Source organism: Poromitra crassiceps (genome assembly GCF_964638095.1).
Source record: "Poromitra crassiceps genome assembly, chromosome: 5".
NCBI lineage: Eukaryota > Metazoa > Chordata > Actinopteri > Beryciformes > Melamphaidae > Poromitra > Poromitra crassiceps.
This window is the reverse complement of record NC_139642.1, coordinates 14,407,305-14,430,810: the sequence shown is the minus strand read 5'-3', so window position 1 is coordinate 14,430,810 and position 23,506 is coordinate 14,407,305. Positions and strand designations below refer to the sequence as shown.

General features: G+C 46.3%; 1 protein-coding gene and 1 pseudogene across 2 annotated transcripts; both read left to right on the top strand.

Annotated features, from left to right (window-relative positions):
- Positions 1-16,971: 16,971 nt before the first annotated feature.
- LOC310776323 (sperm-associated antigen 1-like) lies at positions 16,972-19,797 on the top strand (the record flags this gene model as incomplete). The annotated part of the gene is made up of 1 exon (XM_083636524.1): positions 16,972-19,797. One exon carries the CDS (start codon positions 16,972-16,974, stop codon positions 19,795-19,797), a length of 2,826 nt encoding a protein of 941 aa, XP_083492650.1.
- Positions 19,798-20,915: 1,118 nt separating this feature from the next.
- LOC310777544 (armadillo repeat-containing protein 6 pseudogene) lies at positions 20,916-22,331 on the top strand (annotated as a pseudogene). The gene has a single exon. The product of its transcript is annotated as an armadillo repeat-containing protein 6 pseudogene (transcript).
- The last annotated feature ends 1,175 nt before the right edge of the window (positions 22,332-23,506 follow it).

Below are 23,506 nucleotides of genomic sequence, written 5' to 3'. Positions count from 1 at the left end.
ATTGGGGCGATGTTAACTTGCATTATATCTTTCAACCCTGGGGTTAGTTTTATCCCTAAATAAGTCAGACCTGACGGCATCCATCTAAACTGCCAGTCCTTCCTAATGGCTGGTGGACAAAACCTAGATAGAGGCATAGCCTCTGATTTACTCCAATTAATTGTATATCCAGATATGGCTGAAAATGCGTCTATGACTAATCCAATGTTTACAGCTGCTGTTTGAGGGTTGCTGGAAATCAATAAAATATCATCTGCATATAAAAGCAGTTTATGCTCCTCTTGCCCAGTAATTACCCCTTTGATGTTTTGATTGGCCCTCAATGCAATGGCCAGTGGTTCCAGAAATAGCGCGAACATTTGAGAAGAGAGTGGCGATCCTTGTCTGGTCCCCCGACCTAGGTTGAAGGACGATGACATAATTCCATTAGTCAAAACTGAAGCCATTGGATTAGCATACAACAACTTAACCCATCCAATAAATGATGGACCAATTCCGAATCGCTCTAGGGTGTAAAACAGAAATGAAAATTCAACCTTATCAAATGCCTTTTCAGCATCTAGTGAGAAGGCCACTGTAGACTCTTCATCATTCCTAACTTTCCACATAATGTGTAACAGCCTACGGAGATTGTCAGCTGAGTTCCTTCCTTTCACAAACCCCACTTGGTCAGGGTGCACCAGGCTTGGTAGCACTATTTCGAGTCTATTTGCAAGAATTTTTGCTAAGATTTTCTCATCTATGTTAAGGAGGGAGATGGGTCTATAGTTTCCACAATACTGAGGGTCTCTGCCTTTCTTCTGCAGAAGTGTAATAGTAGCAGATCTCATGCTAGTAGGCAAGCTGCCCTTCAGTAAAGAATCTTGATACACCTTTAACAGTCTTGGAGATATTGGCCCCTATCGTTGCATCGGCGCAGTTTCTAGGCCGAGCGGCAGGCGCAGATCAAAGCAGTGGGCGTGGAAAGGCGCACTTGATATCGTCGTGCTGGCGCTAGATGCAGCCCAAAGCATTACAACCACGCCTTTTAGGCGTAAAATTATGCACCGTCATGCTCATTGGATAAGTGCAATAAACGAATCGCACGCTTGCCTTTTTAGCTCCAATTCCAGTGATCCCGCAAAACCAGACGAAAGCCAAACGCTCTGCCCCCCCCCCCCCCTCCCTTCATCCAGCCTGTCTGTCTGCATTATAGGCTATTATTCCATATTATTATGCTTCTCAAACCAATCTAACTGCAGTTTCAATACTGCAAGCATGTAAATACGCTACACTATAGCAAGATCAAAGTGAAAATAATGTTCTATGCATCAGCTAGAAAAATATAGCCTATTAGATTGGTGAAAGTTTGTCCAGAAAGATATCATTTTCTCTCGCCTGCTGCAGGAAGGATGATGCACATAAATATACCCTACATTATGTCAAGTCATTGCATAAATGTGTTTTTATTGTAAAACTAAATGTGAAATAGGGCCAAGTTATTGGACGGACATGACAGTATAGCAGATGCCATTAGAAGCGCGTTCCGAAGCGCGTTCCGCTGTTACTTCTCTAAATCACGTTAACTCGACAAGGGGTATATATATGCCCAGGAGGACATATATGTTTCACATAGGGTGGTGTTTTCATTTCGAGGTTTTATTTGGTCCAATATTGAAATGTTGACAATGGCAGGCTGTGTTACCATTACACATTAATTTAGAACTACCTTTTATATCTATTTTGGCTCATTTGGTGGCTATTTAGTAGCGAAATGAAGAAACACAATGCATGCTGGGAACTCAGAGAGAGAGAGAGAGAAGGGTGACAGAGAAGAAGCAGTGAAGGCAAAGAATAGGCCTGCTTTTGAAAAGCGCAAAGCGCTAAATGTAGGCCAGCTCCCAAGATATGACTAGGCTGGTATTTAGCGCCGACACGCCCACTTTGGGACTGCGCCACGCCCATTCGGCCTAAAGCGCATTTGGCAGCCTAAAGCCTATTGCTATCTTGCCGAAACAGGCGCAAGGCACGTTTTTTTGCGGTTAAGGCCCGTAATAGCGCCGATGGCCTGTGGGAGAATAGAGCCCACTGTCTCACTGAATCGTTTATAGAAGTCCGGGGTAAACCCGTCTTCACCTGGTGCTTTCCCAAGTTTGAGACTACGGATTGCAGAGTTTATTTCTTCAATAGAAATGTCTCCTTCTAATGACTCCATTTGATGTTCCAACAATGATGGCAATTCAATCGTAGAGAAAAATGCATCTAGTTTATCTTGGTCTGTTGTTACTTGTGATGTATATAGATCTTGATAGAAGCTTGTGAAGATGTTATTTATTTCCTTTTTATCTGTAATAATACTGTCATTTTTAGCACGAATGGAGGGTATAATGTTTTGATTTTGTAATTGTTTGACCCTATTTGCTAATATTTTACCCGCCCTCTCCCCTTGCTCAAAATATTTTTGTTTGGTTCGGAACAGATCAAATTCTGCTTTCTTTTGAAATATATTGTTCATCTCATATTTACATATATTTAACTTCTTCCAAATTTCTGGGTCTGGATATTGACTATGTTGATTTGTAAGCATTTTGATTTCCCGATCTAACTCAATCAGCTTCTGTTTCTCTACTTTTTTTATTAATGAGCTATGTTGTATAAGCCTGCCTCTTACATAGGCTTTACATGCATCCCACATTATGCCGCTATCATCTATTGAGCCCTCGTTAAATTGCCAAAATTCATCAATTACCGTTTTAATATATATACAGGAAGCTTCACTATTTAACATTGAGTTGTTAAAACGCCATCTTGGAGATCGCTGTACCCTCTCCTCTGATGAGACCACTAATTCAACTGGTGCATGATCTGACAATATAATATTGCCTATCCTGCTGTCTGCTATTTGACTCACCAGTGTATTTGAAATCAGAAAGTAGTCTATTCTAGAGTATGTAGAATGAGGATTTGAATAGAAAGTATATTCTTTTTGTTGAGGGTGCAGCAATCTCCAGATATCCACTACACCCAATTCATTCAACATCACATCCATCGCAACAGTCCCTTTGTTACTGATGTTTCTGGGTTGAGACGATTTATCCATCAGTGTGTCTCTAACTAAATTGAAGTCCCCTCCTAAAATTATATTGTTATTCCCTATTTTCCTAATCACATTGCCGACTACATAAAAGAAGTCTGGGGACATTATGTTGGGTGCATAGATATTTGCTATTGTAATTCTCTGACCCTCAATACTTGCATCAAGCACGACCCATCTCCCTTCTTCATCAGAAAAGCTAGCATGTACTTTAAAGTCTAGGTTCTTCCTTATTAAAATAATTACCCCCCTTTTCCTGGAAGAAAAAGTGCTATAAAAGATTTGACCCACCCAATCCTTTTTGAATTTGACTGATTCATCATCATTTAAATGTGTTTCCTGAATTAAGGCTACATCAGTCTTCTTTTGCTTCAAATATGTCAAGATTTTCTTCCTTTTAATGACATGATGGCACCCATCTATATTCCAAGAGACAAATTTAAACAACCCCATTAACCTTGTGATCTATACACACTGTGTGAATCGGTGCTCAGGGTTTCAAAAACCATAGGTCTAACCATCTTGGCACTATGTATGTGACCAGAAGCAATTGTCGGTATTATCTGAGCTACAACAAGATGAAAAAAAAGCAAATAAACGTGGTATTTAACACAATAAGAAAAGAAAAATAAACAAACTAACAGACATTGAACTCCATAAGAGTACACACACATATGACCGGGGCAGGGGGGGGGGGGGGGGGGGGGGGGGGGCGTAGAAAAGAAAAAACGAACAAAGAAAAAGCATGGATGACTTGCCAGTTCACAAGAGCCGACGAATTTAACTACTTGAATAAAGAGTAAAACTATAGAATGTTGTATTAGAGACATTAGGACACAGGAACAGCCCAATTCCAGCCATTTCCTATAGGTTTTGCCGCTGTCACTGACTAAACTGCCCTTCACCAGTCATTAGAGAGGGCATTATCTCACTCACCAAAAGAGCCTGGGTGAGCAGCATGGTTAATTTGTCTCTGGCCAGGCTTAACATTACCTTAGCATAGTGGGCTTATAAGAAAAGAGATTTTTTTTTTTTTTTTTTTTTAAGCCAAAATAAATAAATATATATAGATAAGATGTAGAGTAGTTATTCGGATGTGAATCCAATACGACTTATCTGCATTGGTTGTAACATGGGCCAAAGGCTATAAGCATCAAGGTCTTGGCTCGGGGGTTCGTCTTCTAAATGCTTGGAGTTTCTCTATGAACTGCGGCTGAAGAAGACGTTCCCTTGTTCGCCCCCTTGGTTGATGTGTGTCGCTGTCATCTGCGTCGTTGGGCCCATGGTCCCCTCTGCGTCTCTCCACCGTCTGCCAGGTAGATAGGAGCCTCATCTCCTCTTGATCCGGAGCGGTGGGGGATCTCACCACCGTGATAGTAAATCCCCGTGAAGCCATGTCCCTCGTTGCCTCTGTAGCGTCTTTGTATAGCCGGGTCCCGTCACTGTAAAACACACGCATCTTTGCAGGGTACGGTGTCTGGAACTTTATCTTATTCTCCTTCAGCATTTTCTTGGCTTCTGCATATTCACCACGTTTTTTAAGCACTTCTGGGGGAAAGTCATGGTCAACATAGAAACGAGTTGTATTGTGATACACTTCTTTCTTCTGCCAGGCTCTCTTGATTATCTCCTCTTTCATCCGGTAGCTCCCAAACTTAATAACTATGGATCTGGGCTTTGCTTGCCGGTCGGTTGGCTTTGATGCTAACGTTCGATGCGCTCGTTCAATGCCTAGCTCACAGTCCGGTTGGAAATCCAGCGCGTGTTTCAGCAACTTGTCGAGGAAGGCAGGCATGTCCGTGCCCTCCTCACCCTCGGGTATTCCGTAAACCCTCAAATTGTCTCTCCGAGCTCGACCCTCCTGGTCTATTAGCCTAGCTTCAAGGTTAGCTTGGCGCTGTGTTAGCCGCTTGATTAGCGTTGATGTCGCTTGGAGAACGGTATCCGTTTCGTCAATTCTCCACTCTGCCTCTTCTAGTCTATCATTTGTTCTCTTTAGTTCTTGTTTGATGTCGGAGAGCTGTGCATTGTTGTCTCTTCTGAACTCCCGGAGCTCTCTAAGAATGCATTGCAGGCTAGCCTCGTTAGCGCTCTCGCTATGCAGCTGGTCTGGGCTTCGGCTGTGCCGCCTCGCTCCATATTCATCCTCTATTGTTTTACTTCTTGTTTGTTTAGCCCCTCTCTTCAAGCCGCCTCGTCCACCCATTGTTGGGCTGGATATTCACTGGGATTAACAATATTTCGATTTATTAGGGGTTATTTTACAAACCCGTCGGAGAGCTCAAGAACTAGGCTGTCATCCTCTCAGTAGCGGAACCGGAAACCGGAAGCAGCATATACATTTTGTATATATTTTCTTAACTTTTCTTATGTTTCTTGGGGGGGGGTTGAATAAATTAATGTATGCTGTTAATAGTGTTGGGGGAGCACCCAGGTGTGTCTAATCTATTTAGATAGGACCACGTACAAACAGCTGGGTTTGGTTCAGTCTTTTGACCTGCTGACTTTTTGTTTTCTTTGCTTGTGTTTGATTTATTAATGTTGATAAGCTACTGTACCTAATACCATATACATTAAAAAGGCTAAGATATTTAGTTCTTTAATTCTTTACGATCGGCCTATTAATGAAATTGATACTGGACTCTTGTTTGCTCTGACTTGACTTATTTATGTTCTATACATTTAGACTTGAGCCTTGACATTACTCATTTGGACTGGACTTATTAGTACCAGTAATCTATATTTAGACTTGAGCCTTGACATTACTCACTTGGACTGGCCTTATTAGTACCAGTAATCTATATTTAGACTTGAGCCTTGACATTACTCATTTGGACTGGACTTATTAGTACCAGTAATCTATATTTAGACTTGAGCCTTGACATTACTCACTTGGACTGGACTTATTACTACCAGTAATCTATATTTAGACTTGAGCCTTGACATTATTCACTTGGACTGGACTTATTAGTACCAGTAATCTATATTTAGACTTGAGCCTTGACATTACTCACTTGGACTGGACTTATTAGTACCAGTAGTAGCCTAATCTATATTTAGACTCAGGACTTGGCTTGAGACTTGTGGCTAAAGAGTTGAGCCTGACCTGGGACCTGGTCGCCCCTCTGGTGTTGTCCTCTAAATTCAATTAGCCTATACAAGCCGACATGGCTGACACTGACAACCCCATCGACTGAACTCAGGACGTCCCAGAACACACACACACACGCACGCACGCGCACACACACACACATATGCGCACACACCCACAGAGCGTCTTATAAACAAGCGTGTGTATTTGTTAGAGTTTATGTGCAGCAGCTGTGTGTCATCTGACCAGCTCAGTATTTACAGAGGGAATACATGTGTGAATCACTGCTGTGTATTTACAGTACATTCACAGTTCCAGTCAGCAGCAGAATAAACTCACTTAATACTTACTGTAGTAAACACTTAGTAACCCGGAAACACGTCAACAAATATTTCTGTGAGCCTGCAATGATTAGTTTATCTTTTTCAATAGATCTTCATATAGCCTAATTTATAGCCTATAGTAATATAGTATTTATAGCCTATAGTAATATAGTATTATAGCCTATAGTAATATAGTAGTATTTATAGCCTATAGTAGTATTTATAGCCTATAGTAATATAGTAGTATTTATAGCCTATAGTAATATAGTAGTATTTATAGCCTATAGTAATATAGTAGTATTTATAGCCTATAGTAATATAGTAGTATGTATAGCCTATAGTAATATAGTAGTATTTATAGCCTATAGTAATATAGTAGTATTTATAGCCTATAGTAATATAGTAGTATGTATAGCCTATAGTAATATAGTAGTATTTATAGCCTATAGTAATATAGTAGTATTTATAGCCTATAGTAATATAGTAGTATTTATAGCCTATAGTAATATAGTAGTATTTATAGCCTATAGTAATATAGTAGTATGTATAGCCTATAGTAATATAGTAGTATTTATAGCCTATAGTAATATAGTAGTATTTCTGTCAGTAAATCTGCCCAGTTTAGTTTTAATCCTCCGCTTCACTTTGTGACAACGGGGAGCAACCAGAAAGGGGGAAGGGGGGTGCAGGAACACACTTATGCAGTACACACACACACACACACACACACACACACACACACACACACACACACACACACACACACACACACACACAGAGACCTGACTTGGCAAAGCTTGCCCTCCTCTCTCAGCTGTTAAAATCTGAACAGACAGCAGCTAGCTGAGTTCAGTTAATCTCAGCCTCTATCAAACTCTCTCCCTCCCTCTCTTCTCCCCTTTTACTCTCTATCCACATATTTAAGCCATAGCATTAGCATAGCATACTATACTGGCACCTGAGTGCAGTGGCTGGATAGGAAGCGAGCTATTAGCCAAAGTTAACATATAGCACAAACATGAGTACTGTATGTGATTAGTGTTGATCCTCTCCAGGATTCTAATGTCTAATAATCAAATACTCAAATCCCACCTCTTCAAAACAGCCTACAATATCTGACTTTTACCTCTAACCACCATTCCATCTCTGCAATCTATTGATTTGTATTTGTTTTGTATCTGTATTTGTTCTTATTTAGTTTGTTTACTGTATTACTTTTCTATGTATTGTAAAGCGTCTTTGAGTTCCCCAGAAAAGCGCTATATAAAACTTATGTATTATTTTTATTATAATGCCATGGCTTCCATGATGCAATGTGGATGCGAGGGAATGTTAGCCAGCATGCTAACCAGCCAAAAGGAATCCTCATCTAGTCTGGACACAAGCCTATCCACCACTGATACGGTGACATATTTTTCAGACCCAACTGATTGGTTCCTGTCTGTGATCAAACCAAAGACGACGGGATTCAAGCAAGACGGCCCAACTTCAACTCACTTCCTGTCATTTTGTCACATGGGTTTTGCCCATGGTTTTCTACGGACACGCCCACTTAGGAGACTTTCGGCAGGTCTGAGTCAGTGGGCAAGCCCACCCCCTTCCCTCTGATGATGCGGAAGTGAATTGAAAAGCTGTAGTTCCTCGAATGGCCACTAGGCGTCGGGGGCAGTAGGCATTCCCCCCATGTTAAAATGCTCGACTTTGTAACAGGATTAAACATCTTTCCACTGCGGGGCAAAACACGGTTTTGGTCTCTATAGCTAATTTCACCTTTTCATAACAACTGTAGGGGGTCATTTTTTATATAGTCTGGCTGCACGGAAACAGGCTCCTGGCATAAGCCCTCCCCTGCTCTACAGCTGCTCTCCCATTGGAGCGACTGTTTCAGTCGCTGCCGGATGGGTGCTCCCCGCTTACTACAAGCTCTGCCATTGGCTCCGACCATGTCAATCAGAGCGGCTTGTTATCCATGTTTGGATAACGCATGTTTGGAATAAATATTTCAACTGAAGGAGAGAAGTTGCTGCGTTTTCTCCGATAGGAAAATTAGGCCAGTTGTGCACAGCCAGATTCTAATCACCCAAACTGTTCTCTACAATTATGTTGCTCAAGGCCGTTTTCTCCTTTGTTCCAATTTCCCAGAATCTCCCCCCCTCCTCTCTCTGTCCACCACACAGGAATGTCCACCATGCTGAAATGAAAGTGCAAGTGTGTTTGGTTATGGTATGTAGTGACAGACAGGTGTGTCCCAGGTGGACGGCCACGCCCACGACGACAATGACAGGCAGTTAACTCATTCATGGCCAGTTTAGGACTGCCAATATTTAGCACAGGCCAAAGATTTTCATAATTGTTGGTCATCTTTCAAGACCCACAGTAAATTATCTATTAGCACCAAAGTGATTTGCAATACCTCAAAATGAAGATGTACGTCTCTGGGTTCACCAGGGGAAAAAAAGTGAGCTTTTAGCATGTTCTGTACTCTACTTATAGCCATTTATATACACCCTGTTTTCACCAAAAAGGTCTCTCTGAGAAGACAAACAGGAGAAAAGGCAATTTTTGTAAAAGACACAATCTCAGGCAGAACTCGCTCTCAATTCTTTTATTTTGAACTGTATTGACATCAGACATGTAAATATTATTCGTTATGACACAAATGACAAAAAAAAATATATATATGTATATATATATATACATGAAGTGCTTTTTTTACATTCAACAATACAGTTTACTCAGTGTGAGTGAGTGTGCAGACAGACACACAGACAGACAGACAGACAGACACACACACACACACACACACACAGAGAGAGAGTTCTGTCCACAGCTGCTGCTGGATCGCACCTCTTCCCACGGAACACTACTGATCGCCCCGCAAATTAGCATAGGAGGGGAACACCAAACTGGTTTGAGATCAGCGTCTAGCCTCCTCTGCCTCTGCATCGTTTTCCTCCTCTCGTTCGGGCTGGGACGAATGCTGCGACACAGGAACGGGGTCGGCTTGGCTTTGGGACCAGGCGCTGGAACCGGATCGATCATGTTGGTTTGACTACCGCGAACAAATCAATCCAGGTTCGCCCTGCAGCAGAGGCGACCAGCGCAGCGCGCCGAGGGGTGTTTCAATGGCGTTTCTCCTCTATGCAACAGGCAGCGTTTCTCCGTTTTCTCCTCCTCTTCCATTTCAAAACAACAGCTGCGGTATGTGTTTGATAACGTGTTGTCGGCTTGGCTTTGAGGCTAGGGACCTGATAACATGTCACAGGCTGGGGAAGTCTTTGAACTACGCGCTGTACTAATAAAAAAAAAACACGTCAAACACGTCATTGGCCCTCTGGGCTATTCCTGATAACACGTCAAAAACGTCTTTGGCCATGAATGAGTTAAGAGCCAAACTGATTAAATAACCTTAGGTAAGAAAGATGCACAAAGTTTCATTTATACAACTTGTAATAGCAGTTAGCAAGCAACTTTGACGTCCGCACCGCTCAGTCTCTGTATTTCTCGGTTCTGTACGGGTCCGGTATGCTCGTTCTATACAGGTCCGGGTCCGACATTTATCGGTTCTGTCCGGGTCCGGGTCTCAGCTTTCTTTTCTTTCGTTATGCAGCGCTGCCCGCTCCTATTCTCCGAGCCACACATCTCCAGGGTAAGAAGGAGAAACGAGGGGAAACACACTGGACTTCATGCAGGGAAAGAGTTCTCTTTGACCGGTGCCTGCCTGGCTGTAAAGAGAGGTGTCTGGGCGTGGTTTCATCTAAACTGGGTTGGGAAAAGTATACACGCGACCCAATTGACCATAATAAAATGTGGACCCGACCCCGTGCGCCGGTCGGGTCCCGGGTCCTCGGGTCCGAGTCCACCCGTGAAGAGCTCTACCGGGAAAGCTGTTGGGAAGAGAGAGAGTAGAGAAACGCAAAGTGAAACAACAGACTGTTTGATTGACAGGTGATCTGTGGGCGCTGCAGAGCACAGCACAGTGAGGCTGAGGGACAGAAATGGAGAACATGCAGGTCAAACCTGATCATCAAAAGAGTCATTTTTGACTTTGAGTGACGTCCAGAAAACTTCCCCTGAATTTTACAGCTTTTTCTTTCCCCATGTAAGTTGGACGGGATCAAATGTTTCCGGGCTGCAGAGCAACACGTGACTTGCAATAATTTGAAGAGCAAAGTAGGAAGAAGCACGTTCCTCTATTCTGGGGGGGAAGAGTGGAACAAAATCCCCAACTAAATCAGGCTAGCCAATTCCCTGAATGGTTTTAAAAACCTTTTGAAAAAACTATTGATGAGTAAACTAGTAGGTTAAAATACGAGTAGAGTCCCCCGTTGTTTTATGGTATGTGTTTTAATTTCTAGTTCCTTTTGTTTTTATCGTTTTATGGTATGTTTGTTTTAATCTCAAGTTCCGTTTATCCTTTGTCTGATTTGTATTGTTTTATCTGATACTCTTATATTACTGTATGTCATGTTCTTAAAGATCAGGGACCATGATGGAAATAAGTGTACACACTTTTCATGTTATCCCTTGGATATATGTCTGCATTATCCATAATAAAATTAATTAATTAATTAATTAATTCATCATTCATTGATTCAATACCGAGCTTGGCCACCATGTTCAATTTGCTTCAAGGCTGAGAGCTGATGCTGGCGGCTTGTGGGAGACTGAAGAGAGAAGAGGATTGGGATACCAGTTCAATTAAACTGATTTATTAATTACAAGTTTTGAAACCATTCTTCTCTCTCAGGCTTGCTTTCCACTGCCACCAGCAATGAAAGTGAAAGTGTGTGTGTGTGTGTGTGTGTGTGTGCGTGCGTGCGTGCGTGCGTGCGTGCGTGCATGCGTGCGGCCCTGTGTGTGTGTGTGTGTCAGAGAGGTTGTGTTGGCTGAAGGCCATCAGGAAAGTAATAAAGTTTTCCTGGCTGAATGAATTTTGTCCCCAATTCCCCCTGCCTCCTTCTGGCCCCGATAGAGACCGATAATAGAATACAATAGAATTATGATACAATATAGATACAATATGCTGTAATAATAATAACCAAATAACTGGTTTGTAATGATATTCACTTTTGATACCATTTCAAAATGTCTTGGGTGACCTTGATTGACCTTGAGTCACACATTTTACAGCCTATAATATGCTGTTAGCTTGATCTGAGCTGCTCAGCAGACAATGACAGAAAGTGCAGCTCTGTCACCAGAATAAAATGCTGGCATGTTATGTTTCTGCAAACCACGAATTAATGAATGAATGAATGAATGAATGAATGCATGAATGTTGAACAATGTTTCTGAACCAAAAATATTGTAACAAAGTGGGTATTCGTCCAAGGAACTGGAGACTTGAAGTTGGTACAGGCTTTTTATTCTTGTCTTCACAATATAGCTCCTAGCAGCTAGCTTCGCTGCTAGCTCTGCAACCACCCGGTCAGCTCGCCCACATGGCCTGACTGGCCTCCGCCCCGGCCGCTGGTCACATATATCCCCTTCCCCCTAGGAACACACCCACACATATCAGTTCCTAGCCAAGCACGGAAACACCCCAATACACGTAATTACCCGATACGCTACATTTCCCCCACACAAATTTAATGTCGCTTCCACGCGACATGCACAACCCACACACATCCCCCTGTACCAAAACACACCCAACACAATATTTTTTCCCATCACCACATCAAATTCTAATTCCCCAACAAACAGTCTTTTCTTTTCAGCACCCCCGTCATAATGTCCAGTTTTCATTAGGTACTCCGTAATGTCTAGTTTTCCATTAGGTACCCCCATAATGTCTAGTTTCCCATTAGGCACTCCATAATGTCTAGTTTTCATTATTTCCTTTCTTTTTCACACATTTAAATTCAACCCACATTTCCCATTCAACAATAACCCCCACAACATTTCAATTCCCCACATTTAGTCCCTTTTAAACCCCCCCTTTTGTTTGTTCCAGTAGCCAAATGCACGAACGAGCACCGGATCGACATCCTCGTCCTCCGGTCTCCACTCGCGCCCGTCGACTCTCCAGATGACCCTGGCGTCGTCCTCCCGGCCTCGCACTCGCTCGTTTTTCCGTCCCCCTCCTCCAGGGTTGAGGACAGCAGAGCGAACACCACCGGCGTCGATCTTCCCCTCGGCTCTCCGCTCGTTTTTCCGTCCCCCTCCTCCAGGGTTGAGGACAGCAGAGCGAACACCACCGGCGTCGATCTTCCCCTCGGCTCTCCGCAGTGCAACGTTAGGGGGTGTATAGCGGTTAGGCTGGGCCGGTTCCCCCGGCGGTAACCCCTCTCGCTCACTCGGAGACACGAGCGTCGCTCTCCCGACTGTAACAACGCTGCAGACGATGTCCCTCTCTTCCCTCTGGCTGTTCCCCTGCAGCACCGTTCTCCTATCCATCACCACGTTCTCTTCTTCCCGGCTGCTCACGCTCTTCCCAGCCTGCGTCTCACCTCCGGCCTCCACACTCTCAGTGCAGTCCCTGGCCAAGTGCTCCGGTGACTGGCAAGTCCAGCAGAGTCTCACCTGTCCGCCGCCTGCACGTCTCTCTTCTCCCGCTGCCCCCCAATCTCCGACAGCCTCTGGACACTCTCTGGCTAGATGTCCGATCGCGCTACATGCCCAGCAGGCTCCCTGCTGTCCATGTCGTTGTCCCGCATACCCGGTCCGTCTCCCGGGACCGCCTCGGCACCACCTCGCCACGTGGCCCGGCTCTCTGCAGGTCCAACACAGTCTCTTCCGTGGCTCCTCCGGCCGCTCTTCCCGCTGCATTACCTCCGCGCTCATCAAGTCCACCCGCTGCATGACTTCTCGCAGCGCCCGCATCACCTCTACTGCCCAGGCAGGAGTCTCTTCCACCAGCCGTCCGACCTCTCTCAACACACGGGCCTCCATGCCCGCCAGCATCGAGCTGATCCCCGCCGTCAGCTCTCCTTTCCTCCCGTTCACCGATGGCCATTCTCCGCGCACCATCGCACGTGGTCTTAGCAGCTAGCAGTTAGCAGTTAGCACCCCTGGTAGCTAACTTACTAGCGCTAGATCTAGAGCCAAAAAGCCGCACCACCCGTCTCTTTTGCCGTTCCTTCTCACCCTCTCCCCTCTCGGCCGAATCAGAGGCGTTACCGCTTTACTGTCTGACACCAATGTAACGAAGTGAGTATTTGTCCAAGGAACTGGAGACTTGAAGTTGGTACAGGCTTTTTATTCTTGTCTTCACAATATAGCTCCTAGCAGCTAGCTTCGCTGCTAGCTCTGCAACCACCCGGTCAGCTCGCCCACATGGCCTGACTGGCCTCCGCCCCGGCCGCTGGTCACATATATCCCCTTCCCCCTAGGAACACACCCACACATATCAGTTCCTAGCCAAGCACGGAAACACCCCAATACACGTAATTACCCGATACGCTACAATATGTTGCATATCAACATTTCTAGATACATCTCTATCAACACCTAGACCTCTATTTGTAGTGTAAATAACTACAGTCTGCCCTCTCAAACTCCAGCATGAAACTCACAAAGCCCTGGTGGCTGAGTGGTTAATGCTGTGTGCTTTGCAATCAGAAGTTCAGTGGTTCGATTCCACCTCTGGGTTTTATCTCTGTCCCAGGCTACAGCTTCGACGTCAGGTCCTGTACCATGTAAATACATATACACTACAGTTGAATAGATTCACTTCACTTTACAGGTCCGGTACCATGTAAATACATATAAACTACATTTGAATAGCGATTGCTTCATTTTACAGGTCCGGTAGCATGTAACTACATATGAACACAAAAACCTTATTGTGTAAGTATTGGTGTAATGATTGTGTAATTACTTTGGTGTTCATGTCTAATTACAAATAGTTCATACGTTGTTAGGTATCTGTAAAATAAAGGGTTACCGACATAAAAAATACTGGAGCCAATCCATGTCCAGTATTCAGCAGTCAAAGCCCTTGTTTGTATGCTGTGATTGGCTAGTTATGTTCTAGATAACCACCATTTGTTGCTTTGAAATCTTTAATGAGGCAGAATGAGGGGAACCCAGCCTTCCCTGTAAGTGAAGGTCATGTGATGTGGAAGAGGGCGGAGCCTCGTCAGCCTTCCCTGTAAGTGAAGGTCATATGATGTGGAACAGGGCGGAGCCTCATCAGCCTTCCCTGTAAGTGGAGGTCATGTGATGTGGAACAGGGCGGAGCCTCGTCAGCCTTCCCTGTAAGTGAAGGTCATGTGATGTGGAACAGGGCGGAGCCTCGTCAGTCTTCCCTGTAAGTGAAGGTCATGTGATGTGGAACAGGGCGGAGCCTCGTCAGCCTTCCCTGTAAGTGGAGGTCATGTGATGTGGAACAGGGCGGAGCCTCATCAGCCTTCCCTGTAAGTGGAGGTCATGTGATGTGGAACAGGGCGGAGCCTCGTCAGCCTTCCCTGTAAGTGAAGGTCATGTGATGTGGAACAGGGCGGAGCCTCGTCAGCCTTCCCTGTAAGTGAAGGTCATGTGATGTGGAACAGGGCAGAGCCTCGTCAGCCTTCCCTGTAAGTGAAGGTCATGTGATGTGGAACAGGGCGGAGCCTCGTCAGGGGTGGAGGTCATGTGATGTGGAACAGGGCGGAGCCTCGTCAGCCTTCCCTGTAAGTGAAGGTCATGTGATGTGGAACAGGGCGGAGCCTCGTCAGGGGTGGAGGTCATGTGATGTGGAACAGGGCGGAGCCTCGTCAGCCTTCCCTGTAAGTGAAGGTCATGTGATGTGGAACAGGGCGGAGCCTCGTCAGGGGTGGAGGTCATGTGATGTGGAACAGCCTTCCCTGTAAGTGAAGGTTAAGAAAGTCTCTTGTCAAAACATATTTGTTGGTGAAGCATGGAAACATGTGGTTATATAACTGTGCCATTGTTTCAGGAGACAAATGAGAGGTGACACGTGCTGCCAACAGGAGAGAGCACTAATGGAGGAAACCAGTCACATTCCTCCACTGCTGCTGGTGGTCCACACACACACACACACACACACACACACACACACACACACACACACACACACAGAGCAGTGCAGTGCATCCGGTCCAGTTCATGCTTCTACATAGGTACAGGGTTACAACAACTTCCAAACCTGCAGACGTCCAGGTTTAACTCGTGCTGTAAAGTTCACACTGATAGAAAAACAAATAGAGATTATTTTAAGAAAATCAATCTATCTATCTATAATGACGGGACCTTCCCTGTACATGCAGTACTATGTGTATGTACTATGTGTATGTGTACTTGTACATGCAGTACTATGTGTCCATAACGCGCATGGTTACTCTGTCTTCCATTGATTTCATTCTGCACAGCATGGCCATTTTATAAACAGGCTCGATTCTTTAGTATGAAAAGTTAAGTTAATTGAATGAATTCAAGCTCAAAACGTGTCTAGAGAACTGGTCTTGTTATTGATCGTTATTTTGCAGTTAAGACTCAACAGTTTTAGCTCATTGAACCCGATGACAGATAACAACTAACATGATAGATCCGGTTTTAGTTTTGCACGTTTTCAGCAATATACCTGCGTGTGCCGCTTTGTAATAAATACAAACGGTCACAGTTGAAACTGTTTAGATAGTCATAGAAGAAAATATTCTGTGGGTCTTAGACAATTTGTCCAAATAGTCAGTGACTAGAAGTCACGACTGGTGAGCACTCTCAAAAGTTCCAAAAAGTTACGGTGCACGGCTCAAAAAATAATAAGAGAGGGGCAAAAAACCAGCACTCAAAATAATTCCTTTGGGTTGTTTTATTTACCTTCAAGCAAGACAATGTACGTTTCGGCGTGGAGCCTTCCTCAGCAATGCTGAGGAAGGCTCCACGCCGAAACGTACATTGTCTTGCTTGAAGGTAAATAAAACAACCCAAAGGAATTATTTTGAGTGCTGGTTTTTTGCCCCTCTCTTCTTAGACAATTTGTGAAAATGATGAGAAACCCTGGCGGGTGGCTGGAGACTTTTCCTTTGAAACTCTGGAATGAGTTAAAATGAGCCAATTACACATCCTTTTTTCCGGCTACATTAAACTGAGACCAGGGATGCTTTTAACCCATTGATACCTGATGCAGCATTTGTGTGTATATCCCTCATTTGTGTGTGTATGTATCCCTTTAAGACCGTGAACCGCAACTCAGGCAACTGGAGCTGAGCATGCTCAGTTGAGCAATTGTGGTGAATGGTACTAAAATGGGATCTTCTTCCATTGTAAAATCATCAGTGATGTTGCTAATCCCTCGCTACTCGTGCACTGACATCATCAGTGATGTCATAAATCGCTCTGCTTCTGAATAGTGACATCATCAGTGATGTCATATAAATCCTTCTCTCTTTATGTGCATTGTGAGCTTGACCATAAAACACCACCACCATTGGGACCTTGATAAAACCCTTCCCTACAGACGGTATAAATAGGACCGGTAGGCCATTCGTACTTCGCTCAAGCATTCTTAATACACATGCTCCCTCGCGTATCTTCCAGCCATGAGTCAAAAGTCAGTTTCCTCACTTTTCCCAACGCTACAAGAGACTGGCGCCGTTGACTATCACGGGAAGGTCCCCATGGAACACCTAGACTATGGCTACATTGAGAAATGCAGAGATGTGAAATACCTGGAGGAGATCTTGAGAGTACTGAGGTCTGGAGAAGTGGGCGTCTACCCCGATCTGATCCAGTTCTGTGAGAGTCACCTGGAGATGCTGGAGCCGAAGAGCCGAGCTCTCAGGAAGGAAAACCCTGTGGCCACGGCGGCCAGCCTCTCTCAAGATGAATGGAGCCAAATCATCGACGAGCTGAATATGTGGCAGGAAGAAGCCGTAGAGATCGAAAGTTCACTAAAACAACAGTTCATGTTTCACGACGCAGAGAAAGAAAACGTGCCACCCGTACGAGGCTCCAACTGTTCCGTTCCGCTCAGCCGCAATTCAGGTCCAATAGAAAAAAAGAATTCCCGGAAAAAAAGCGCTCTCGCACGTAGCTACGAAGAATGGGACACATTTGGCACGGACAAAGAATGTGAAAGAATTGATGGGAATTTGGCCAGAAAACATCCACCTGCCGTCGTGAACCCTAGCCAGCCCCACATCAAGCGCACGGTGAATGCATCATCGCTGACCCGGCAGGAGAAGATCCTCCTGGCAAAGCGTGAGAAGGACAAAGGCAACGAGGCTTTCAGAGCAAACGACTACGAGGATGCGGTGGCGTACTATTCCAGGAGCCTCTCCATCACGGCGACCGTGGACGCGTACAACAACAGAGCGCAGGCAGAGATCAAGCTCCAGGACTGGCACAATGCCATGGAAGACTGCCAGAAGGTGCTGGAGCTGGAACCCGCCAACATGAAAGGCCTGCAACGCCGTGCCATGGTGCAGAAGAACATGGGCAACTTCCAGATGGCTGCTGAAGACCTGAGGACCGTGCTTTGCCAGGAGCCACACAATCCTGCGGCTACTAAACTTCTGATTGAAATTGAGAAGAGGATAAGGGAACGCCAACCAGAACGGCAACGCAGAGGCAAGAAAATCCTCATTCGAGAAGTAGAGGAAGAAGATGACATAAAGACACCACAGAACGCTCATCCAGTTGAACCCAGTCAGCCTGCGGGAGGAGATGAGAGCTTGGGCCCTCCTGTCATAAGGGAAGACGTGGGAAACGTGAGCAGAGGGGAAGGGGGTCCACACAGCGAGTCCAACAAGTCCCATCGTGGACACCTGAGGAGCAAAGAAGGAAACTCAGACACGTATGAAGTAGCAGCACAGGAGCCTCCGGATAAGGAAGCCAAAGGAACAGGCAAGAGGGGCTCGACAGAGTCAGTCCAGGCGGATCAGAGCAGCGGCCGTAAGGGAGGAAGCGCAGCAGGAAGTGTAAAGCTTGACGCGCGCTGTGGAGCCCCGCCCCCACCACTGGCCCCGCCCCCACCTCTGGCACAGCTAAAGAATGAGGGGAACCTGCTCTTTAAAAACGGACAGTATGCCAGTGCACTGGAGAAATACTCACAAGCCATCGCCGGCTTCACAGATTCAGGGATCGATAGTCCAGAGGATCTATGCGTTCTGCATTCGAACAGAGCGGCTTGTTATTTGAAAGATGGCAACAGCCAATACTGCATCCGAGACTGCACGAGAGCCCTGGAGCTGCAACCCTTCTCCCTCAAGCCCCTCCTGCGCCGGGCCATGGCGTATGAGTCCCTGGAGCGCTACCGCCAGGCCTACGCGGACTACAAGACGGTGCTGCAGATAGACGTGAACGTGCACGCGGCACAGGACGGCGTCAACAGGATCACCAGGGTGCTGATGGAGCAGGACGGCGCAGAGTGGAGACAGAAGCTTCCCGACATTCCCCTGGTGCCTCTGTCTGCTCAGCAACACCACAGAGAGGAGCCGCCCAGCGCCGAGCTCCTCCAGGAACGAGCCGAGAACGCCACAAGGAACGCAGAAGTGCGTTTCATGTCGTTGAAGCAAGAAGGGAATGAGTTTGTGAAGAAGGGCCAATACCAGGATGCTCTCGGGAAGTACAGTGAATGCCTTAGGCTGAAGCCGGAAGAATGTGCCATCTATACCAACAGAGCCCTGTGCTACCTGAAGCTGGACGGGTTTTCTGAGGCCAAGCAGGACTGTGACGCAGCACTTAGACTAGAGCCAGCCAATGCGAAGGCCTTCTACAGAAGAGCCATGGCCAATAAGGGCCTCAAGGACTACCTGGCATGCAGCTCTGACCTGCATGAGGTGCTGCTGCAGGATCCCAACGTGCGGGTGGCCGAGAAGGAGCTGAAGGAGGTGACAGTGCTGCTCAGACAGAGCCTGGAGAGGAGCGCCCGCTCACCAGCCAAACCCAGGAGGACCGTCCCCATCACCGAGGTGGAAGGCAACGAGGAAACAATGGCCGTTCTCAACTCGGAGAGCCGCAGTGGAGAAGCGGAAGTCACCGGCAACCTCCGGCCGGCCAACGCCTACGAGTTCGGCCAGGCTCTGAATGCGGCTCGCAGCGGGGGGAGCACGGCGGCCTGCGCTCACCTGCTGGCCTCCACCGCCCCGGAGACACTGCCCCGCCTCCTGAGCACCCAGCTGGACGGGCACACCGTGGGCTTCATCATGCAGGCGCTGGACTGCCACCTGCTGGACAAAGACCCCGACCTGGTCTACCGACACCTCAGTCACCTGCACACCACGGACAGGTTCTCGGTTGTGCTGATGCTGCTCGGGGAGGACGAGCGTCGCCAAATGACTCGGCTGTTTGAGCATTTGTCCGCTGCAGAGAGCACCGAGTTCACTAAGAACGATGTTCAGAACCTGATCAACAAATATATCTGAGCCCCCTCCCTCCTGCATGAGCTACAACTACGACACTTCAGATGCAAAAGGACTCAGCTCACAAGGAGGGCAGGAAAGCTGCAGAACGGTCCCCAGAGCAATACTATGGACTTGGAACACATTCATTTCACTGGTATTTTACTGGCCGTTGTATATTATTTTATCACTGTATATTTCAGCAACAAAATAATGAATAAATATATATTTTCTCTCTCCAAAACATTTTGCTATTCAGACATTAGAACGAGGGAAACTCTCTCTGTCCGAATCCATTTATTGCCACAATGGGAGACGGAGGCAGGGGTGGAGCTTCGAGGTTTTGTCAGGCGAATGGATTTACAAGACTTAGTCACAAGATCACTTTCATGCTTTTCACTGGTTACATTTTGTAAAACCCACAGACATGAAGGTTGACCAATGGCATTGATTTATGACACACAAAATGTAAAACAAATTGACATACAAGGTAATTGAGCAATTAGCATAGGTAATTAGCATAGGCAAGGAGTGACAAAGCAGATTTTTCCATTGTCAAATTGAAGATGTTTATGAGCATTTTCGCCCCTGCCACCCTGCATTTTTGGGAAATTCTGCATAAATTTGTCACTGATGTCACTTGTGCACTTATGGTCACTGGTGTCATGTGATGTCACTGTTGGCATTGTGATTTATGACATCACTGATGGTGTCACAGACACTGATCATGTCCTACAGTATACATTGTAACATTAGCAGTCATGTCATAAGCCCCTCAGAATAAAAGTCCAACACTCACGTCAAACAACCCTTTTTAGAATAAAAGTACACTTACTTCACATAGCCCTTCAGAATAAAGGTCCAACTCACACTTCACACAGCCCTTCATCAGAATAAAAGTCCCAGAAACGCAATAAAAGTAAACACACTTCACACAGCTAGGTTGGCCAATCAATCTGAAACCACATCAGTGATTTATGACCTCATCACTAATCTGTGATTTATGACCTTATCACTGTCTGTGACATCATCAGTTATTTATGACATCATCGATGATATATATTACTATGCTATTCAGTCAAATAGATCAGCAAAGTGCAGGCTCTCACAACACAGACGAGAGTGGAGATTCACTTGCGGAAATGGCGAGACGTAGGATCACACAGGAAACCTTTGATGCTGCTGTCAAGGAGAACATTGAGGACTTTGAGATGGATGGAGATGAGGCTTTGAGGGACGCTGTGGAACAGTTTGAATCTCAATGTGTGGACCTCAGTTCTATAGTCAAAGCTGTGCCCACTATATCATTTGATGAAAAGCAAGATGAGCGAACGACACATGAGGTCTTGCAGGCCTTGGATCGCCTTCGAATGAGAAAAGGCTCTGTCAGCCCTGCAGAGATGAACACGAGGGCCGATCTGAAACGCTTCACTCAGCAGTGCTGCCTTGGATTTGGACAGAGGCACCTGGCTGCCCAGAAAGACGCTTATCCCATCATCCTCTCCTACTGCGAAGAGAGTGTGGAGGAGCAGGAAGACCTGCTGGCCTCTCTGTCCGCCCTGGCAGCACTGACCGACGGACAGCCCGACCTGTTGGACCGGGAGGGACGGCGCCTCCTTTTGGCCGTCCTCAGGAAGTACCAGGCCGATCCCGCTGTCATGGGCATCGGCATCTGCACAGTGCGCCACTGCTGTTTGAAGCATGAACAGAACCGGCAGGATCTGGTGAACGCCGGAGTCCTGCCACTGCTGACTGCTGCCCTCACACAGCACACCGGATGTGCTGAACTGGTGAAGGAGGCCTGTATCGCTCTCAGGGTCATGACCTTTGACGACGATGTCCGAGTGACGTTTGGGCGCGCTCACGAACACGCCAAGACGATTGTTCTCCAACACGGCGGACTGAAGGTCTTAGTTGAGGCGGCCGAAGGTCACCTCGATAACACTTGCGTTCTTAGCGAGCTGTGCGCGACTTTGTCTCGCCTGGCCGTGAGGAACGAGTTCTGTCAGGACATCTGCGACCTGGGAGGCTTAAAATTCATGATGACGCTCCTCGCAGACGGCTACGAGTCCGCCGATTTGGGTCGGCAGGTACTGAGCGCCGTACGTGCCGTCGCGGGAAACGACGACGTCAAAGATGCGGTCGTTCGCGCGGGCGGAGTCCAGCTCATCGTCATCGCCATGAACAGACACGTGAGCGACACCTCGGTGTGCGAGCAGGGCTGTGCTTGTCTCTGTGTCCTGGCTCTGCGCAAACCCAACAACTGCAGAGTGATCATGGAGGACGGAGGCGCTCTGGCCGCGGTGCAGGCCATGAAGGCACACGCCAACTCGCTCAACGTGCAGAAGCAGGCGTGCATGCTGCTGAGGAACCTGGTGGCGCGCGTGCAGAACTTCAGCCAGCCCATCCTGGAGATGGGAGCGGAGGCTCTGATAGCGCAGGCGCTGCAGACGCATCGAGACTGCGGCGACGTGGGCAGAGCCGCCCTCAGAGACCTGGGCTGCAAAGTGGAACTACGAGAGCTGTGGACGGGAAAACGTGGCAGCCTCGCCAATTGAAGTGCTGAAGAATATACGTGTACAATGTACACACCATTCATGACTTCTCTTAGTCTAGCAACAGGCAGGATGTAACTATTATTAATTTGTGCTCTCTTTATATGATGTTGGTTATGCGTTTAGCTGAAGCAGAAGTACACATGTTGATCATTTGTAAAGAAGTGGTGGAGACAGACCTGCAAATAATGATTAAGATTCACGAGTATATGTACTATTGTAACTGTCACTTTCTTCTTATTGACAAGAATGTAATGTATATGAATGTTGAGAGAGAAGAGAAGAGAATAGAAAGAGCTGTGTGTGTGTGTGCATGTGCGTGTGCATGTCATGTGTGTGTGTGTGTGGCGTCTAGATTGGCAGCAGAGCGTGATGTAGGACTGCATCCCCTAAAAGTTGGATGGGCCTGAGCTCTCTCGCTATACGACCTCTGTGTCATTTTGCATTCTACAAATAAAACTTCAGGTACGCGCCAGCGGTTGCGGAGGGCTCGCGGCCGACGCGACTAGTGCGATGACGTCATATTTGGTGTGATGACCTCGCGCCTGCCTCACTACGGCGACCAGCCTTTTTGCCTCTGACATCGGAGAGCGGGGACGACCAGCCTTTGCCTCTGACACGTTAACAACAAATAAATAACAACAAAGTTGTTGTTATTTATCTTACGTTGGAAAGACGGCGAGGTTTTCAGCAGCCGCCACCCCACAGCACTTCCTTTTTCTCCACTTCTTCTTCTGTGTTTTATGGCGGTTGGCATCCTTAAATGTTGCATTACCGCCACCTACTGAATCGTATCATCTTTATAGTGCTAACTATTTAGAGGGTCCACCATTTCGTCAGCTGTTCAGGGGGAAACACAAATACATCTATTTCAACTTTTTACTATGTAAACATTTAAATGTAAAGATAGGGCTATGCGTGCAATAACGTACTAATACTCAGCTTACTCTGTAACATGTAGCTTTCATTAGCCTCTCAGGCTAGCTCTGGACCTGACGACAATGCTTCCTACTACCCAACGTGTGCGCGTTGTTATGTCAACTATCAACAACAACAACTACTACTACTACTACTACTAAGTACAAGACATAAAGACCGAAATAAGCTACGTTGTTACTGTGTCTGTCGGAGACACGGCCTAACGTTAACATTTAATGAGCCGAATATCAGCCTGCGCT